Source organism: Copadichromis virginalis, linkage group LG20 (genome assembly GCF_057382275.1).
Source record: "Copadichromis virginalis isolate Kocher_CV1m ecotype Utaka linkage group LG20, C_Virginalis_male_GT1.1, whole genome shotgun sequence".
NCBI classification, from domain to species: Eukaryota; Metazoa; Chordata; class Actinopteri; order Cichliformes; family Cichlidae; genus Copadichromis; species Copadichromis virginalis.
The window spans coordinates 33,946,965-33,963,385 of NC_140637.1; the positions used below are offsets into that span (position 1 = coordinate 33,946,965).

Consider the following 16,421-nt stretch of genomic DNA (forward strand, 5'->3'; position numbering starts at 1 on the left):
TGTGATGGTTACTGGACCCTGTTCAGGGAGGTCGCTGTGGTCAGCCCTCAGATCCTCTAGCCAGTGAGCATTGCCGTTATGGGTTGCATCCTTCTCCCATATGCTCTTCCAGTATTGCTCTGTCTCCAGCCTCAGTGGTGCTGTTCTCATATTGTTCACCTGCCACTGAGAGTACACCTTGGCTGGTTCTGTGGAGAACCGCTCGTTTATTCTCCTGCATTCTATCTCTCTGGTGTACCTCCTCAAGCATCTAGCCAAGGCTGTGAGTCTTTGCTTGGCAGTTTCCAAGGCCTCAGGTATGGACAGCTTGCTATACTTCTTAGGTACCTTCTTTGTTGCACCTTTCTCCTTCTCCATTGAGGGTATTGCTCCTTGTGGCTGTTCAACTTATACCCCAGCATCTCACTGATCACATAAGAGCATAAGAGCCAAGTTGAGCACACAGCCCTGTGGCGTGGCCATGTTCAGGATCCGTGTGGAAGATGTCCAGCTCCCCATTCTCACCACCTAAAGCCTGTTGAAGAGAAAGTCTCTGATCCAGTGGCACAACTGTGTCGACAAACCCAGGTTACGAAGCTTTACAGCCAGCTGAACTGGGCTCACCATGATGAAAGCCAAGCTTAAGTCAACAAATAGCATCCTAAAATGAGAGTTGTGTTCAGGGTGGGTCAGGGCTTAATGCAGGGCTAATGCGACCACATCCTCTGTTGAACGGTTCCACATGTGTGCAAACTGATGTCTGTCCAGACCAACAGGAATGACGTCCTTGATCCCCAAATGTTGATTCTGTTCATCTGGACGTAGCGTTTTCAGTGGGTCGCTTTGTCACTCATCCAAGCAGTAGCGGTTTTTGATAGTGGCGACATGGGCGGTTGCCCAGGGCGGCATCGCGGTGAGGGTGGTATCACGGGCATCTCCAAAAAGAAGTTGCTCGTACTCATGCTGCCCCAACATCAGCCAGCGCATTTTGAAGTTGGCATAGGCACCGGTCGGTTTTCTGCCGCCCATTTGCTGGGTGTAAGGGCGCCCTCCGTTTGCGAGGTGCGCCTGCTGCTTGCGGCACAGGGAGGAGAGGGTGGGGCGACGGGGGATTCTCTGGCTGGAGCAGCAGCTAATAACCAACTCGCAAAATAAAACAAAATAAAAACAAACCAACAATCACAAAACCACCAGATGTTATGATACAGAGTTATGATTTGCACCAATGTTTTTTTTAAATTCTATAAAGTGAGCGCGAGAGCCCTCGGTGCGCCTGCTCGCTGCTGTGGTGAAGTCAAAGTAAACACTATTGTCATCTCCGCTACATTCAGTCCAGTTTATAGAGAGATGAGACGACCAGTTACAGTAGTGCAAGTAAACAAACAATAAATATAAGAAGAGTAAGAAAATAAATATACACTTTAGGACTCGGGGTAAAGGGATCAATAACAATTTAAAATTTACATTTTGATGATTTAAAGTCTCACACACAACCTGTCAAAAGGGGAGGGGTCAGCTGCTTCCAAATAGAGCACATTTCATTCATAATGTTTTAAATCCAAGCCCATTATGTATTCCTGATTTGAATCCTGGGTTAGGTTATGTTGTGGTGATCCTCGGGTTGGGGGATGGGTGCAAAATTAAAACCAATGGAAGGTGGACAAGACAAGTTTAAAGCCATCAGGTCTTCAGTTTAGAAAAACAAGAAAAAAAGAGGAGGGGAAACGAGCAAAAGATACAGGTAAGCAGATGTGTGATTGGATAATGGCAGGTTATCCTGGAACAATCAGAATCAGAATACTTTATTAATCCCTAAGGAAATTATGTGGGTTACAGTTGGTCCAAGAAGAAATTCTAAAAATAGTAACAGTAACAGACTAAACTTTGTTTGTTAGCCACTTGGCTATGATAGTAAACCGTAGAAACTGATGTAGCTTACTGAATCTTTTGGACTGTGTTCAGCACAATATTCACCCTCTGGAGTCCAGGGTATAATTGGCTGTTTTTGACTACTTTTGATTTTACCTCTATATTTCACCTTTAAAATATGTTTTTCTTGCCTTGTTTGGTATCATTATTTTCAGCACAACCTCAAATATCTGACATTTGAGTTATTTTTTCATTTTGGCATACTATATTATATTATATTATATTATTATATATACACAATTGATCTAAATTCAGACAAAAAAATTCAAAATCCGAGTAGAAAAAGGTTGTATTTTTTACTGTAAAACCCACAAACATGTTTAACAAATCATTTTCATAACTTGAAATGCAAATAGAAATTGTACACTTCTAAAGATATGCACAAATTTTGCAAACAACAAAGTTATATGGTACTATTTACCTAAAAATGTGTGAATGGGTGGATGACTGGATATGTAGAGCGCTTTGGGGTCCTTAGGGACTAGTAAAGCGCTATATAAATACAGGCCATTTACCATTTAAAAATGCAGCCATGTCCTCAGGCGTTTTTTTATATAACCATTTAAATCTATTTACAGAACAATCAGCTGTGCTGCATCAAATAAGAAGGCACACAAATTATTTGTGCCAGTCCAAAAAAATAGTTTGTGTTCAGTATAAGACAGAAGATAACAGCACAGGCCTAAACCCTGCAGGTCTGACAGCAGGAGGTGCATCAGTCCAGTTTTCCATGTGGGAACAGCGTTTACACTGGAATCTGCCTTTTATGGCTTTTTTGGGGCAAATATGAATTTCAGCAGTCTCACTGACACACAATACAAAACAATAACTACACAACACACTAACTACAGCCTTCAAACACGCTAAACGTCACTAATGTCTCACATATGAAAACTTGCTCTCTCTCTTTTTTTCGCTCGCCCGCTTTCCGTTGCGGGTGTCACTCCTAAAAACTTCCCCTTCTGCCTAAACAACAAGTGACACATGTTGCCATATCATTTTTTTGATTGGCTGACATGTTAAAATCTAGCACAAATAGGGAAGGGGTGTTATTTCTTTTTCTTTTTTCTGTCATGGTCCTGAGTCCTTACTCAGTGATTTTGTGTTTAGTGTATTTATTGATGTTATTATTATTATTATTATTATTATTTATGGGCTGTTTTGTGTTTTGGGGTTTTGGATGCTGGGTTCCTGGGTTTGTGCTCCCCCTGTTGGTCCCTGGTGTTAGTGTTCCCCTGTCTCGTCAGGTTAATCAGGCCCAGCTGTGTCTCCCACCTGTGTGTGATTTCCCAGTGTGTCTCTGTGTATTTATAGTGTGTGTCTGCCTCTGTTCCTCGTCGCGTCGTCTGTGTTCATCCTCTGTGTCACCCTGTGTTTCTGCGTTGCTCCGTGAACCTCTCTGTGTCTCCACTATGTGCTCTCCCTGCAGTTCTCCTCTCGTGTTTCAGGTTTGCCATTCTATAGTTTAGTTTTCCCAGTTTAGGTTATCCTCAGTTCTGTTTTGCCATCCCCACTTTGTGTTCTGTCTTCTCTAATAAACCTCCCTGCTTCTCAAGTAAGTGCTGCAAAGTCCTCCTTCTCCGAACTTCACACGGCTGCAGCCCCAGTCGTGACATTTTCACTCGCAAGCGGAGAGTGTTTGCTAGCGCTGTCCGTAGAAAACGTCATTTTTACTGTTGTTCCCGCTGTAAACACCACTGTTTTGTTCAGAAAAAAACATTGTGTGTATTTTTTAGCATAACTCTGGTTTTACGTGGCCCATCGACACAATTCAAAAACTGGCGTATAGTTTGAAGACCGCAGTTTCGACCCAAGTTGAAATGGAGACTCTGAGTCGCTGCATCTTGTAGCTGTGTTGTCTTAAATTGGTCATGTGATTTTGATGCACCGGCGCGTCCGTCGACCCCAGAGGTTAATTAGCCATTGTCAGTTGTTTATTTGTTAAAATAACAGTTTTTACAGTAAAATATGTTAATGTACAATCCTTAATATATTTATGTGTGGGTGTGGGGTGGGGTAGAGAGTACAGGGGACGGGGTGGGGAGGCACCAGAGGGGGTGTTCGCCCAGGGCACCAAACAGGCTAGGACCGCCACTGCATCCAAGTGACTTCTTCAGTCTCAGCTGACTGCAGGTTTCCCCATTCTTATAAACATACATTTGCATAATGAGTGAAACCAGCCCACTGAATAAACAATGGGCTGGGAGGTGTTGAGGTTTAAATTTATTATCTTAAATGTTTATATGCTGATTATATTGCTTCATATGAGAAAGGCCTAACTCTGAGTACACTCTGTGCCAAAAAAGTGCTGACAGGAAACTGCATGCTTTTGCAGAAGCGTGCTTTTACAGCTAGGAAGTGAAACCAGCTAGACTGTTTGAATTTTCTAAATTATATTCTATATTGTGTCACTTACACAAACCTGTGTGTGTGGCTTTACTAAATTATTTTCAGTATATTACACAAAGTGAGAATGAAATTAGGAAAACAGGTGAGACTGATTGCTGCTCAGGATATCTATTTATTCATGTTTATTGTGATAGGAAATCATATTGATCAATACCCTCCAGCAGTGATGTCATCGAGGCTTGACATCCTGCTGGAAGTGACATCAGCAGTGAGGCTGTGACATCATCATGTCAGACGTGTCAGGACACGAAGGAGCAGTTATGGACCTCTGACACAAACAAACCCTCTCTGTGAGTTACATCCTGAGTCGTTGACAAAATCTCCTCCTGTAAAGAATCAAAACAAAGAAATAAAATCAGAGGTCTGTGCTGTAAATGTTTTCTTCTTCTCTAATGTAAAAAGAACAAACACAGTCCTTATAAAGACCTAAGATCACATGACTTCAGTCAATATAAAAACCAAACACATTTCATCAACAGGCCCACTTTCAGTTTGTACCTCCACGGTTTATCTCCATACAATCTTCTCCTCGTCCAGAGTTGCTTGGTTGTCCATTACCCCAGTTTTTGAAGTCAAACTGGGAACCATCACTCCACTTCCACACAGTTTCCTGGAAGAATAAAGTTCAGTTTGTTCTGATGTACTTTGATGCATCTATGCTGAGAGTGCAGACATGAGACCTCTTACACCACTCGAACACAACGAAGGTTCATTTTGTTTGTGCAGGTAAAAAATGAAAAGAAAAGTCAAGTCAACAGCAACATCTGTCTCCAGGAACAAAGTCCTGATTAATCAGTCTGTCACATGTTGACCTTTGAATCAAACTGATGAATATGAAGAGAAACATATGAAATATCAGAAACAGCTGCAGCTCATCCTCTTTATCTGTGAAACACTTACAGTCTCTCTGTCGTTGCCTCCAACCCAAGCTGTCAGATACGACCCTGCTGCTGTGTAAATGAGCTTTCTGATGAAGGTGTACTCAGCTGTGCTGTGGTATGAGGCCAGATTTCCACCGAGTGTCTGACAGGAACTCTGAGGAGGAAGATGAGGTGCACAGAAGATGAAAAGTGTGAGAATGCATTTAAAATCAAAGATAAAGTGAGTTTGATGAAGGCAGCAAAGAGAGAGCTGATGAATAGAAGAGACACGAGGAGGGAATGTTTGCTCTGAATTCTGAACATCACTGCATGAACATTACTGCACTGCATGTATCAGCATGAAGCTGTTAGTGCAGGGCTGTGACGCCGCAGCAATAATCAGCTAAGAACAGAAGTCCTGTGTATTTACTCATGCACTTCCAACTGTGTGTGAATATGAATATAAAGCAAGTCTTCTTTCACTGAATGATTCTCACAGCAGGAAGCTTTTTATATGTCCCACATATAACATGTACACATACAGCTGCTGTTATTTCTGATGTACCTCAGCATCAGTCCAGTTCTTCTGACTGCTATCAAAGATGAAACAGCGACCTCCAAACCAAGTCCAACCAGCAGGGCAGGAAGGAGCTGCAAAATAATTGTAAAGGTAGAAGGTCGATAATCAGATTAATAATTCCTCAAAAGACAAAGAAAATACCTAGCCGTGTTCCACTACTGAGTCTATTTGAATTTAAGCTGATGAGGTTCATTTGACATTATTCCTTCTGCGATACCTGGTTACAGACTCAGCACTCTATGCCTTCATAGCCACCTTGGATGACTTCCACTACATCACTTTGAATGCTATACTTCCAACTTTCACACAGTATGTCGTCTGTTTTACCAGCTGAGAGAGAACTTGTTATGAGGCAACAGGCAGATACGTTGTGAGCCCCACAGGACACTGAGTGTATCAGTGATTACATAACCATCTGCTCAGACTCCATTATCTCAGCTCGGACTATACATTGTTATTCGGATAACAAGCCGTGGGTGAAAGAACATCACAGCTCTCCTCAACGATAAAAAGAGGGCCACAGAGAGGAGGTGGAAAGGGTTTCGTTTTTATTGAAGGGCACGATCAGAGAGGCTATGGACAGTTGCAGGAGAAAGCTGGAGTGGGAACACCAGCAGAACAACATGAGAAAGCTCTGGAGTGGCATGAAGATATGTCTTTGTAGGTTCTCAGTCACCCAGGTCACGGTAGTCTAAGGAGCTTGAAAAGTCCTGAAAAGCGTCACTGGACTCACGCCATTCAAAAGCAGAGCTGAGGGCCAACAGGTTGAATTTGTTCTTCTACAGATTTGACACTGCAGCTAACGCTCACCCCCCGACTGACTTAACTGTAGTCAGCCTACAGTCCAAAGCCACACCACTCTCTCTCCCTCTTTCTCCTCATTGCACCTGAGCATACTGTGAAAGTCCTGACACTCCTGCTCCACCTGTAACTTTTACCTAGGACCAGGTTCAGAGACAAATGAACGACTCCACTAAAAAAGCCTGAAAGACCAGACAGGGCGAGTCCCGGTGTCCTCGAGGCCTGTGCACCAGTGCTGTGGAAGACGTCATCCCTCTTTCCTGTACCAAACACGCTCAGTCGTGTCTACGCCCACCTGGACCAACCGGTGAGCACTGGGAGGGTCGTGTTTTTTGACTATCCAGTGCATTCAACACCATCAGGCCGACCCTCCTGGGTGATAAACTGATAGTGATGCAGGTAGATGCCTCTGCGGTGTCCTGGATTGTTGATTACCTGACAGGAAGACCACAATATGTGCGTCTTCAACACTTTGTGTCTGACAATGTGATCAGGAACACAGAGGCAACACAAGGGACCATGCTCTCCCCTCTTCACTTTCTACGCCACAGACTTCAGCCACTGCACAGAGACCTCCATCTTCAGAAGGTTGCTGATGACTCTGCAGCGGTTGGATGCATCAGTGAGAGTGATGAGATGGAGTACCAGGCTGTGGTCGACTCCTCTGTCACATGGTGCGAGCAGAATCATCTGCAGCTCAGTGTGACAAAAGCCCTGATTGTGGACTTTAGGAGGACCAGGAAAGCTGCGACCTGTGTTTCAAACCAGGGGGTCAACGTGGACACGGTGAAGGACTATAAATACCTCAGAGTACACATTAAATAAACTAGACTGGGTACTCTACAGTAAGGCCAGAGATATCTGTATTTTCTGCGTCTTTTAGCGTGTTTTGGACAGTGCTCAGGATTTTCTATCAGTCTGTTGTGGCCAGTCCTGTCCTCTATGCTCTTGCATGCTGGGACAACAGGTTGAGGTTCACAGATGCTAACAGACTAAATAAACTGATCTGCAAGGCCAGTAATGTTGTGGGGATGGAGCCGGACTCCCTTAAGGTGGTGTCTGAGACGTGGATGTTGTCCAAGAGAAGGACGATGTTGGACGACACCTCCCACCCACTCCACGACATGCTGGCCAGTTAAAGAGCCAGCACGGAAGCCCACACGCAGAATAGGTGAGAACAATACCAGGAACTCAGGGAAACCGACTGGATGATGAGGATGATTAGAAACCGGTAAGAACACAGCTGAACTAACTAATGAGAAACTGGGAAGTAGAAATGAACAAAGTACACACAGACAAAAGGCTAACACAATAAAACAGGAAACCAACATGAAAACTAAACACTGACAGAAGACCAAACTGAAAACGCTGGGTCAGCGGCCCAGGAACCCTGACAGTGGCGCTGTAACATAGTAACTGGATGGCTCTGTTTTTTAATCAGCTTATAACAACACATTATAAATAAACTGTGACAACATTCCTCATAACACACCTGGTTATGAGGAATCCATAATCCAGTTATTTGAGCAGAACTTATTGAGATACGCCTGCACCAATCCATCGATGTGCGTCATTAAATGTAGAACATCCTGATGGTGTTACTTTACAGGGCGCACACAGCTGAAAACGTTAAACTGTGACTGTCACCAGTTAACATGGGCGTGTTTCTTAAATCAGCAGCAGGTGTTCAACAGCTGACGGAGTGAACATGTCACGTCCCCGTGTCTACCCAGCCGGCCCCGCAAGGCTACATGTGTATTGTTTCTCTCTCACTCTCTCCTCACCGCTCTGCCTGGGCGGAGCTCACTGTGGGCTCCCACCCTTGGCCCACACACCTGTTCGCAATTAAGCTGCCATTATCTTCCCACCATTTAAGGCCGGGACGCTGTGCTTCTGGTCGCTGGACGGTTGTGCGAGACACGTTAGTGATTCTCTCAGCTCCGTGAATTTGTGCTTGTTTTTCAGACTGTGAGTAATTTTCCTCTCCTGTGTGACAGTTGTGTGACTTCCCCACTATATGGACGTGTGAGTTTCCCCTTGGACCCACGGATCCCCAGATTGTCCCCTTTCACCAGGCACGTGCAGAGGGGGGGGCGGGAGGGGCTTGAGCACCCCCCCTTTCCTGATGGGTGCCCAAAGTGCCCTTTTGTTTGTAATGTTTGTGTGCGTGCGGAGTCCTGTCTGTGCCCCTCAACAATAATGTTTAACTATTAATCCCATTTTTACTAAATAAAAGGATCTGGCTTGCATCAGACCTGGGCGGTCCAGAGCTGTAGGAGAAACACAAATTAACTCAGAGAGGCAGACTGATGCAGCAAAGCCATGAAGTATGGTGAACAGCGTACACTGTACTCTATAGCACCCAGGAGTATTAGCTTATTACGTACACGTTGGTCAGTTGTCTTGTGGCAACTGACGAATTGAAACAAATGAGCGTGCTGTGCGTAACAATGCGACAAACATTACCTGTCCTCTTATTAACTGCACAAGTAGTGCTGGTCATAGCTACTGGCTGACTGGGTAAGGCTGTCATGGGTCTGTAGCGCTGTCACCGTTTTAGGGAACATACTTAGTTTTAAACACGGGCGTTTTTAGCTCATATATAGCCCAAAGGAATCAAAGCACCCCAAAGATGTCTTACTTTTTTTGACAATATTTGCTGTTTGTGTGACACACTACTAAAAATAGAAAAACCATACAGTACTTGGTTGAGACGTAATATTCTAAAGACAAACGTATAAATCACCCCCCAAAAGAAATAGTTTGTTCCAGCTCGCCTCTCCCCTGCTCTGCTCTAGCGCCCTTTCTGCCAGAGAGATGGTGGCTGAGACGCAGCAGAGCGGAGGTGTGAGCGCCTGGCTTAACCTTCAGTTACTCTTTATATAGTTAGATAGGAGTCAGACCATGTTTCAGTAAAGCATTACACCAGGTAACCTGCAGTGTTGAAAACGTGTTTTCCGACGATGTTTGCTACCCTACAATCAGAGCTGGGCTGGCCATCCGGTATGCCCGATGGTGATTTTTCGTTTTTATGGGCCGATGGGGTTTTTTTTCTTTTTTTTTTTGTTGTTGTAACAGTATAAACAATGAAAGCTGGTGGATTGGCAGATTTGTAAAAATAACTCAGTTGTTTGGTGGTGGCTGTGGCAGAGCTTCCACCAGGTGGATGAGGGAAAGGTGAGGCAGGAGGAGGAGAGACCCGAGGAGGCCGCCGGTCCGAGTGTCAGGTGAACTGAACTTCAGGTAAGAAGTTATGACCTGCAGTCTATCTGGGTCAGATATAAACCAAGTTTAGGTGGAGTTTATTTTAGCTGTGCTGACTTTTTACAGAATAGAATAGAATAGAATTCAACTTTATTGTCATTGCACATGCACAGGTACAGGGCAACGAAATGCAGTTTGCATCCATCCAGAAGTGCTTTAGTGATATAGATATATTACAATATATATTAGCAATAATATAGATATGTGAGTATATTACAGAAATGGGTCTATTATGGTATGTTATGGTACAGTCAGTTACAATAACTCGTACTAGCTAGCATGACGGGGTTTCTATACAGCTGGGTGGGTGCTGTGATGTTACTGATAGTGAACTTTATTTTGTTCATAAGGTTAGTTAGTAGAGTTGCCAATCGTCTCGCATTCAGAGGAAATATTACACGTTTCGTATTGAGGTGAAAAGGAACAGTTTGTCCCGGACTTCAGCTCGAATGGAAAAAGACACAAAGCTGGAGTTATTCTGTTACACTGCACAGCTTCTCCTCTCATTCTCCCTCTCTCTCCTGTTGCTACTTCAGTCATGAAACTGATCAATGATCAGCTGATCGGCTTTTCTCTCTTGTTTGTTTATCGCCCACTTTGTGCCAGAAAGAGGAAACCAGCGGATGTCGCGCTAAACAACAGCAGCATGCTTCAGCTTGATCAGCTGTTGTTAGAATTTATTTAATATTAATTTCTAGTATCAGCTGATGTTTGCTGGAGCCACAGCTGTAAAGCTGCTGGTCATGGGCCCGAGGAGCCCGTCCAGCCTCAAGTGTCGTCAGCTGGAGGGTCCGAGGAGCCCATCCAGCACCACGCCTCGTTAACTGAGGGTCCTGGAGGACCCAGCCAGCACATCCTCACATCTGCTGATGGTCCGGGGAAGTCTGTTCAGCTGTCGTCTGCTGAGTCATCCCCCGCGACTTCTACATCATCACCATTCGCATCACTGCCTGCAGCCGTCCCGCTGCCGTCAGGTCCGGCCTCCGTGTCTTCATCCACGCCTGGTCCGGCCTCGCCTGGTCCGGCCTCGTCTGGTCCTGCGGTTACCACACCGCCGTCAGAGCCAGCTCGACCCGTTCCGCCTCGCCTCTGCCGGCCGTTTTCCGGGCCTCTAAGTTGGCATCATGGCCTTCGGGGACGGCCTCCGGAAAGCGTTCGTCGCCGCCGCTGGCATCGCGGCCGACCTCCGGACCTGCTCAGTGGCCGCCACTACCTTCAAAGTGGTCGGCCTCCTGATTGGTTTTGCCTCCGTTGCCATGTGCACGGTTGGCCTCCCGAACTGTTTGCCCGTCGCCGCCGTTGCCGTGTGCACGGTCGGCCCCCTGAACTTTTTGTGGACTCTTGTTGAGCTCTGGTTTTTGTTTTTGATGTGCTTTCCTGCGTTTTTGGACTCTGGTGCTCCTTGTTTTTTGTTTGGTCTCTGTCCCTCTATCCTGGCCTGGTGCTTTGTGCTTTTTTTGTTTGGGCTGTCGGGAGCCAGCCCTTGGAGGGGGGGGGGGTACTGTCACGGTTCTGGGTCCGTTGGACCCAGTATTTTGAGTTTATTATGTTTTGGTGTAATTTTGCATCATGGATTGTTTTCTTGTTCTCTTGTGGTTGTGATGATTATTATTATTATTAGAGTTTCATGTTTCTGTTATCCATTTTTTAGGAATTGTCGTTTCATGTATAGTTCAGTTCCATGTGTCATTTTCTGTCTCTCTGTGTTGAGTCCGTGTCTCTGAGTTGTGATTCATGTTTCCTGTTTTATTGTGAAAGTCTGTCTTATGTTAGTGTGTGCAGCTTTGTTTCCCCCGTCTCATTAGCCCTGATCTCCCCCAGCTGTGTCCCCCTTCTGTGGCCCATTCCCTCATTACTACCCTGTGTATTTAAGCCCTGTGTTTTCCCATGCTCGGTGTCGCGTCGTACCTTCAGGTTATGCCTGTGTGTTCCTGGTCTCCGGTTTCAGTAGTCACTTCACGTTTGGTTTTCATGTCAGCAATAAAGCTAAGGTTCTGATTCACAATTCTGTGTTCGAGTCCTGCGCTTGGATCCTCCTCTCCGCCTGCCCGCACACAGAGCCCTGACATAATGTCGTCATACGTTTTATTCAAACGCTGCTCCCAGTGAGGTTTCTGCTGCGGGCCTGTTTTTAGTGGCAAATCTGGGAGAAACAGTTGCATTTCTATCGTGATGACAGAGCTGAGCGTTAAACGAAGCAATGAGGCACAAAACGTGTCAGGACTTTTTTATAATTAAGTTATTCACTCGATGAGTAATATTGTGGCGAGTACAAGCTCGTCCAGATGAACAGAATCAACTTTGTGATGTTTTCTTCGTCTTTGTTATTGTCATTTTCTGTTTTTCATCGAATCTTTTTCTTTCTGTCTCCACATTATAATGTTTTCTGTCCTGCTTGATTTTCTGTTCGACTTATACAAAAGTACCTTTTGTTCGTTCAAATGACTTTGTAAACACTTTTTGAATTCTGTTTTTAAATGTCAGCTGATTTTCATTTTAAATGTCACTTTGACTGGTTTTATTTTTATTTTATCATTATTTTATAATATTTGTATTTATTTGATGATAAAATCACGAGGTGTTCACTCAGGATCTAAAACAAACTGACGAAATCTTCGTGACTGATGATTTTCTGATGATTCTTTTCAGCACAGAAAGGTTCATCTTTTAAAAATGATGAAGAATTTTCATTTTCATTCACTTCAAAAACAAGTCTGAATGTACCGACCCTAAAAGATTATCTTTAGAAGTTTATTATTTGAGTTACTTACCCTTACAAGTGTAAAACACCTCCAGGTACTTATAAATGTTTACACACGGGTCTTCTGAGATATTTGCATCAACAGTACAGCTGTTTTTCCCATTGCACCTGTGAATGCAGGTCAAAGGTGAATCAGCAAAAATTCACTGCATCATCTGAGAGAAGATGGAGAGCTGAAGAAACAGAGTCAGCATCTGTACCTGGTAGTTACATAGTTCATGCTTCCTGGCCAGGCGCAGTTAACGTTGTTGAGATTTACGATAGTATATGTGCCAGGGCACGTGGTCGTGTCACGGCGACCATAATTCGCCCAGGAGACGACTATAACCTGTCCTTCATCTGAGGAAGAGTTCATAGAGTCAAACTGTAACCATGGTGATATTTTTAACTGCATTAAATGTAGAAAGACATAGAAGCTGTGTTCTCACCACACTGAAGGTTTGACTGGAAGTTTTGACATATTACACTTTGGCCTGAAACAGACACAGATCCCATAGAAACTGTAATCATTCATGTACAGATTGGGTTCATCAGTCATTTCTAATCACAGGTTTAACAGAGTCGTTACGTGGGAAGCAGTCGTAGGTGGTCTCCAGGTATTTGCAGACTCCAGGATCATAAGTAATGTTTGACTGTATGTCACACTCGGTTTTTCCATCACAGCTGCAGGGAGACAGAAACAGCTGGTTTTCAGCTCAAAGATATGAAACAAGTTACTTTCAGGTAATCATTTACTTCCTGTTAGTTTGAGTAAAGCTGTTCAACAGGTTTTAGTTTGTTTCTTCTTTTGAATCAAAGGCTCACTTCTACCATCCCACAGTGCTCACCTGTTCCTCACGTTGTTCACAGCGTCACCGTGAGAGCAGATTACTTCACCTCCACATCTGTACTCAGCTGACCTCACAATGATCATTCCACCCACTGTTATACAGACACAGTATGAGAGAAAAGGAACAACTCAACACAACATGCAATAATCCAGGTTTCAGGCTTCAGTTTCAGACTCAGATGCTGCAGATCCATAAATAATGAGGATTGTACCTCTGTACACCACCACAGTGGATATTACATTAACTCTGATCAAGGAGGAAACTTTAAGTCAGTGTTTTTGTTTCTAATCTACATCAAATGTTTCTGAACTTTTATACACAGTCCAACATCCTCAGAGCTTTTTTAAAGAATAAATGCACTGTTGGTTTGTTGATCAGGAAAATACAATTTAAACTGAAAATAAGCAGCTGTGCATAAAAAGGCTGTAAACTATAAACAGTTCATCCAATACTTGTTAAGTTTGTTGAATTTAGCCTGAGAGTCTGAATTTGATCTGCAGTGAATTCTTGGACACTATTTTCCATCTTACCACAGCTCAGGCGATGAACACTGAGGCCGTTAGAGGTGACCACTCTCCCTGTGGATATGGGGGTCACCTTGGAAGGAAAGGAAACTTGAGCTCTGATAAAGCCTGAAATAAAAAATAAATTGTACATTTCTGATAAATTAATGGGGAATGTGTTGATCATTTTCTTGCTGAAGGTGAAGCTACAGCTGGTCCCTCATCTTACTTTAGTTTTCCCTGATGGACGTGAAACACGGTTAGTGTCAGCGAAGCTTACAGTAACCTCTGTCTGCTGAAGCTGCTGGCTGATTTAGCTCCAGGGTGGACAACAAAGATCACATTTTGTAAAGAGTGCAGAGACATAATATCTATCATGTTATTATATATCTATATTCAACATTGCATCAATACATTTGTCAAAAAATGTCTCTCTGAGCAAAATGGGTTCAAAAACATAAACAGCTGTGGGATCCTGTTAGTCCGTGATTTGAACCGAGGGAACAAATCGTGGCAGGATCAGCCTGATGTTATTTGTATCCTGCTGTAACTTTACTGTATAAAGAGCAAACATCTCCAACATGTCAGGAGTAGTTAGTCATTACAACAAGTGTTTGAACTAAAGATCAAGAATGTGGGATCCTGTTTGTCTGTGATTTGAAGAGCCCAGCGCTGCTCCCGACGCAGGGAAACCAGTTCTGCAGGGAGACTGACCTCAGCACCTGTGCAGGTGAAGCCAAAGGGCAGATTTGCTTCACCATATTTTCTCGTCTTTGGCTCAGAATGAAGTTGGTTTGGAAACTTATTCAGCGACGCTTCATCTCCTGCTTTGCGTTTCTGTGGCCGCCCCGTGCTAGCAGTGGTTTTGTCCCCGTCCCCCCCCCCCCCCTTTTCATACCCCCCTGCAATGGCTCTGCGCCCCCCTAGGGGGCGGACCCCACACTTTGAGAAGGTCTGCTTTAAATCAAAATTGATTTAAAGGATTGCAATCCAAAGCCTCTATCCCTGATTTCCTCACATGTCAACAAGGAGCCCCACAACATCCAGAACCCCCCCCCCCCCCCCCCCCCCCACCCGCCCAGCAGCCACCAGACAGGGTTCATTTCATTTTCACTGGGAACAGAAATAAGATTTTAAAAAGGTGTGTGTGAAGGATAGAGTTTAGATTTTAGATCACACAAATACAATATTTAGTAGTTACAGACAGAAGAAGAAGAGGTGAGCTCTAATAATGAGAAAGTTCACAGAAAGGCTCTTTGTGACCAGAATATAAGAAGCAGTAAAACAGCATTTACCTGAAGTGATGAGTGAACAGGTTGCTGCCAGCACTGAAAGAGACAGAAAGAAAGCTCAGTGTCAGACTGTGTGTTTGATATCAAGTTGAATTCACCTCAAAACATGAAACAGAAATGAAAAGCAAACAGGAGAAAGCTGCTGCTTTCATTCACACCTGGATTCTTTGGAAACTCTTTCTAAACAGCAGATTTCAATGACACATTTATTCTCTTCATCTTTCCAACTTTTGTCAATAAACTTATTTGTGTTGACAGTTTGACTTCAACTCTTCAAAGTAAATGATCAGCCATGAATTGCTCTCAGGACTCTGTGAAGCCTAACTGTCCTGCTGAGGTGATGCAAACATGTATTTAGGATGTTAGATGAACTGATCCAATAAAGCAGAAAGAAAAGCATGTCACAGTACAGCACAGTGGAAAGCTAGAAAAGGATTAGACTGAACATGTGCAGCTGATTTCATGTATAAATAAAGGATGATCAGTGTGTTGTACTCACACAGTGTGCTGCTGAGTCCGGAGCAGAGCATCATGTTAGGAGATCTGGATTACAGTGAAGAGCTGATGGAGGATCAAACACAGAGCTGCTGGATTCACTCTGTTTCAGTAACACCTGTGATGTACATGCAAAGCACAGCCAATGGAAAAGCAGAGTATCCTCCTTCTCACGTGCAGGATGTTGGATGTTTGGAATGGAAAAAGTATGAGAAAAAGAAAAAACCAGGATGTGAATAAACAACATGTAAAACAGGGTGCAGCAGGAACACAGCAGGAATATATTTGTATGGAAAATTTTCATATTTACATGGAACATCTCCACATGTCTCTCTGGTCAGAGACCACAAACGAGACAGTGTTTGTGATGCTGAGTCAACAGTATTATATTGTAAGTGTTTAAAGAGAGGTTTCCATTGACTGTGACTGTGTGAAGAACTGTTGAAAGTTCCTGAACAACACAACATGCCATTGTATGGCAGCTGCACCATTGTACACTATCTCTACTTTTAACTTTCCTTTTTGCTAAAGCATATAGTTGGGACCAAACACTCCAGGAACAACAAGTAGGCCTGCAGAGCGAGAGCGAAGTGCTCTAATAGGGTGATATGGTACCACAAGGTCATTAAGATAAGATGGGGCCTGATTATTTAAGACCTTGTATGTGAGGAGCAGGATTTTACATTCAATTCTGGATTTAACAGGGAGCCAATGAAGG

The 16,421-nt window shown here is 43.9% G+C and overlaps 1 protein-coding gene across 1 annotated transcript; it reads right to left on the reverse strand.

The window, feature by feature from the left end:
* Positions 1-4,416: 4,416 nt before the first annotated feature.
* LOC146685267 (L-rhamnose-binding lectin SML-like) lies at positions 4,417-15,891 on the reverse strand. Its single transcript, XM_085443697.1, has 12 exons — positions 15,708-15,891; positions 15,212-15,244; positions 13,944-14,045; positions 13,411-13,504; positions 13,152-13,246; positions 13,012-13,056; positions 12,784-12,922; positions 12,594-12,691; positions 5,743-5,828; positions 5,218-5,352; positions 4,816-4,927; positions 4,417-4,643 (listed from the first exon to the last, which is right to left on the reverse strand). The coding sequence occupies exons 1-12, from the start codon at positions 15,739-15,741 to the stop codon at positions 4,576-4,578; spliced, it is 1,041 nt and encodes a 346-aa protein (XP_085299823.1). The 5' UTR covers positions 15,742-15,891; the 3' UTR covers positions 4,417-4,575.
* Positions 15,892-16,421: the final 530 nt, after the last annotated feature.

What these genes read in the sequence shown, in the direction of transcription:
- LOC146685267 (XM_085443697.1), bottom strand. Translation starts at nt 15,741, where the DNA reads ATGATGCTCTGCTCCGGACTCAGCAGCACACTGT. An exon ending in CGGACTCAGCAGCACACTGT is followed by an intron (nt 15,245 to 15,707) that starts GTGAGTACAACA and finishes TGTCTCTTTCAG; the next exon opens with TGCTGGCAGCAACCTGTTCA. An exon ending in ATGAACTATGTAACTACCAG is followed by an intron (nt 12,692 to 12,783) that starts GTACAGATGCTG and finishes CTGCATTCACAG; the next exon opens with GTGCAATGGGAAAAACAGCT.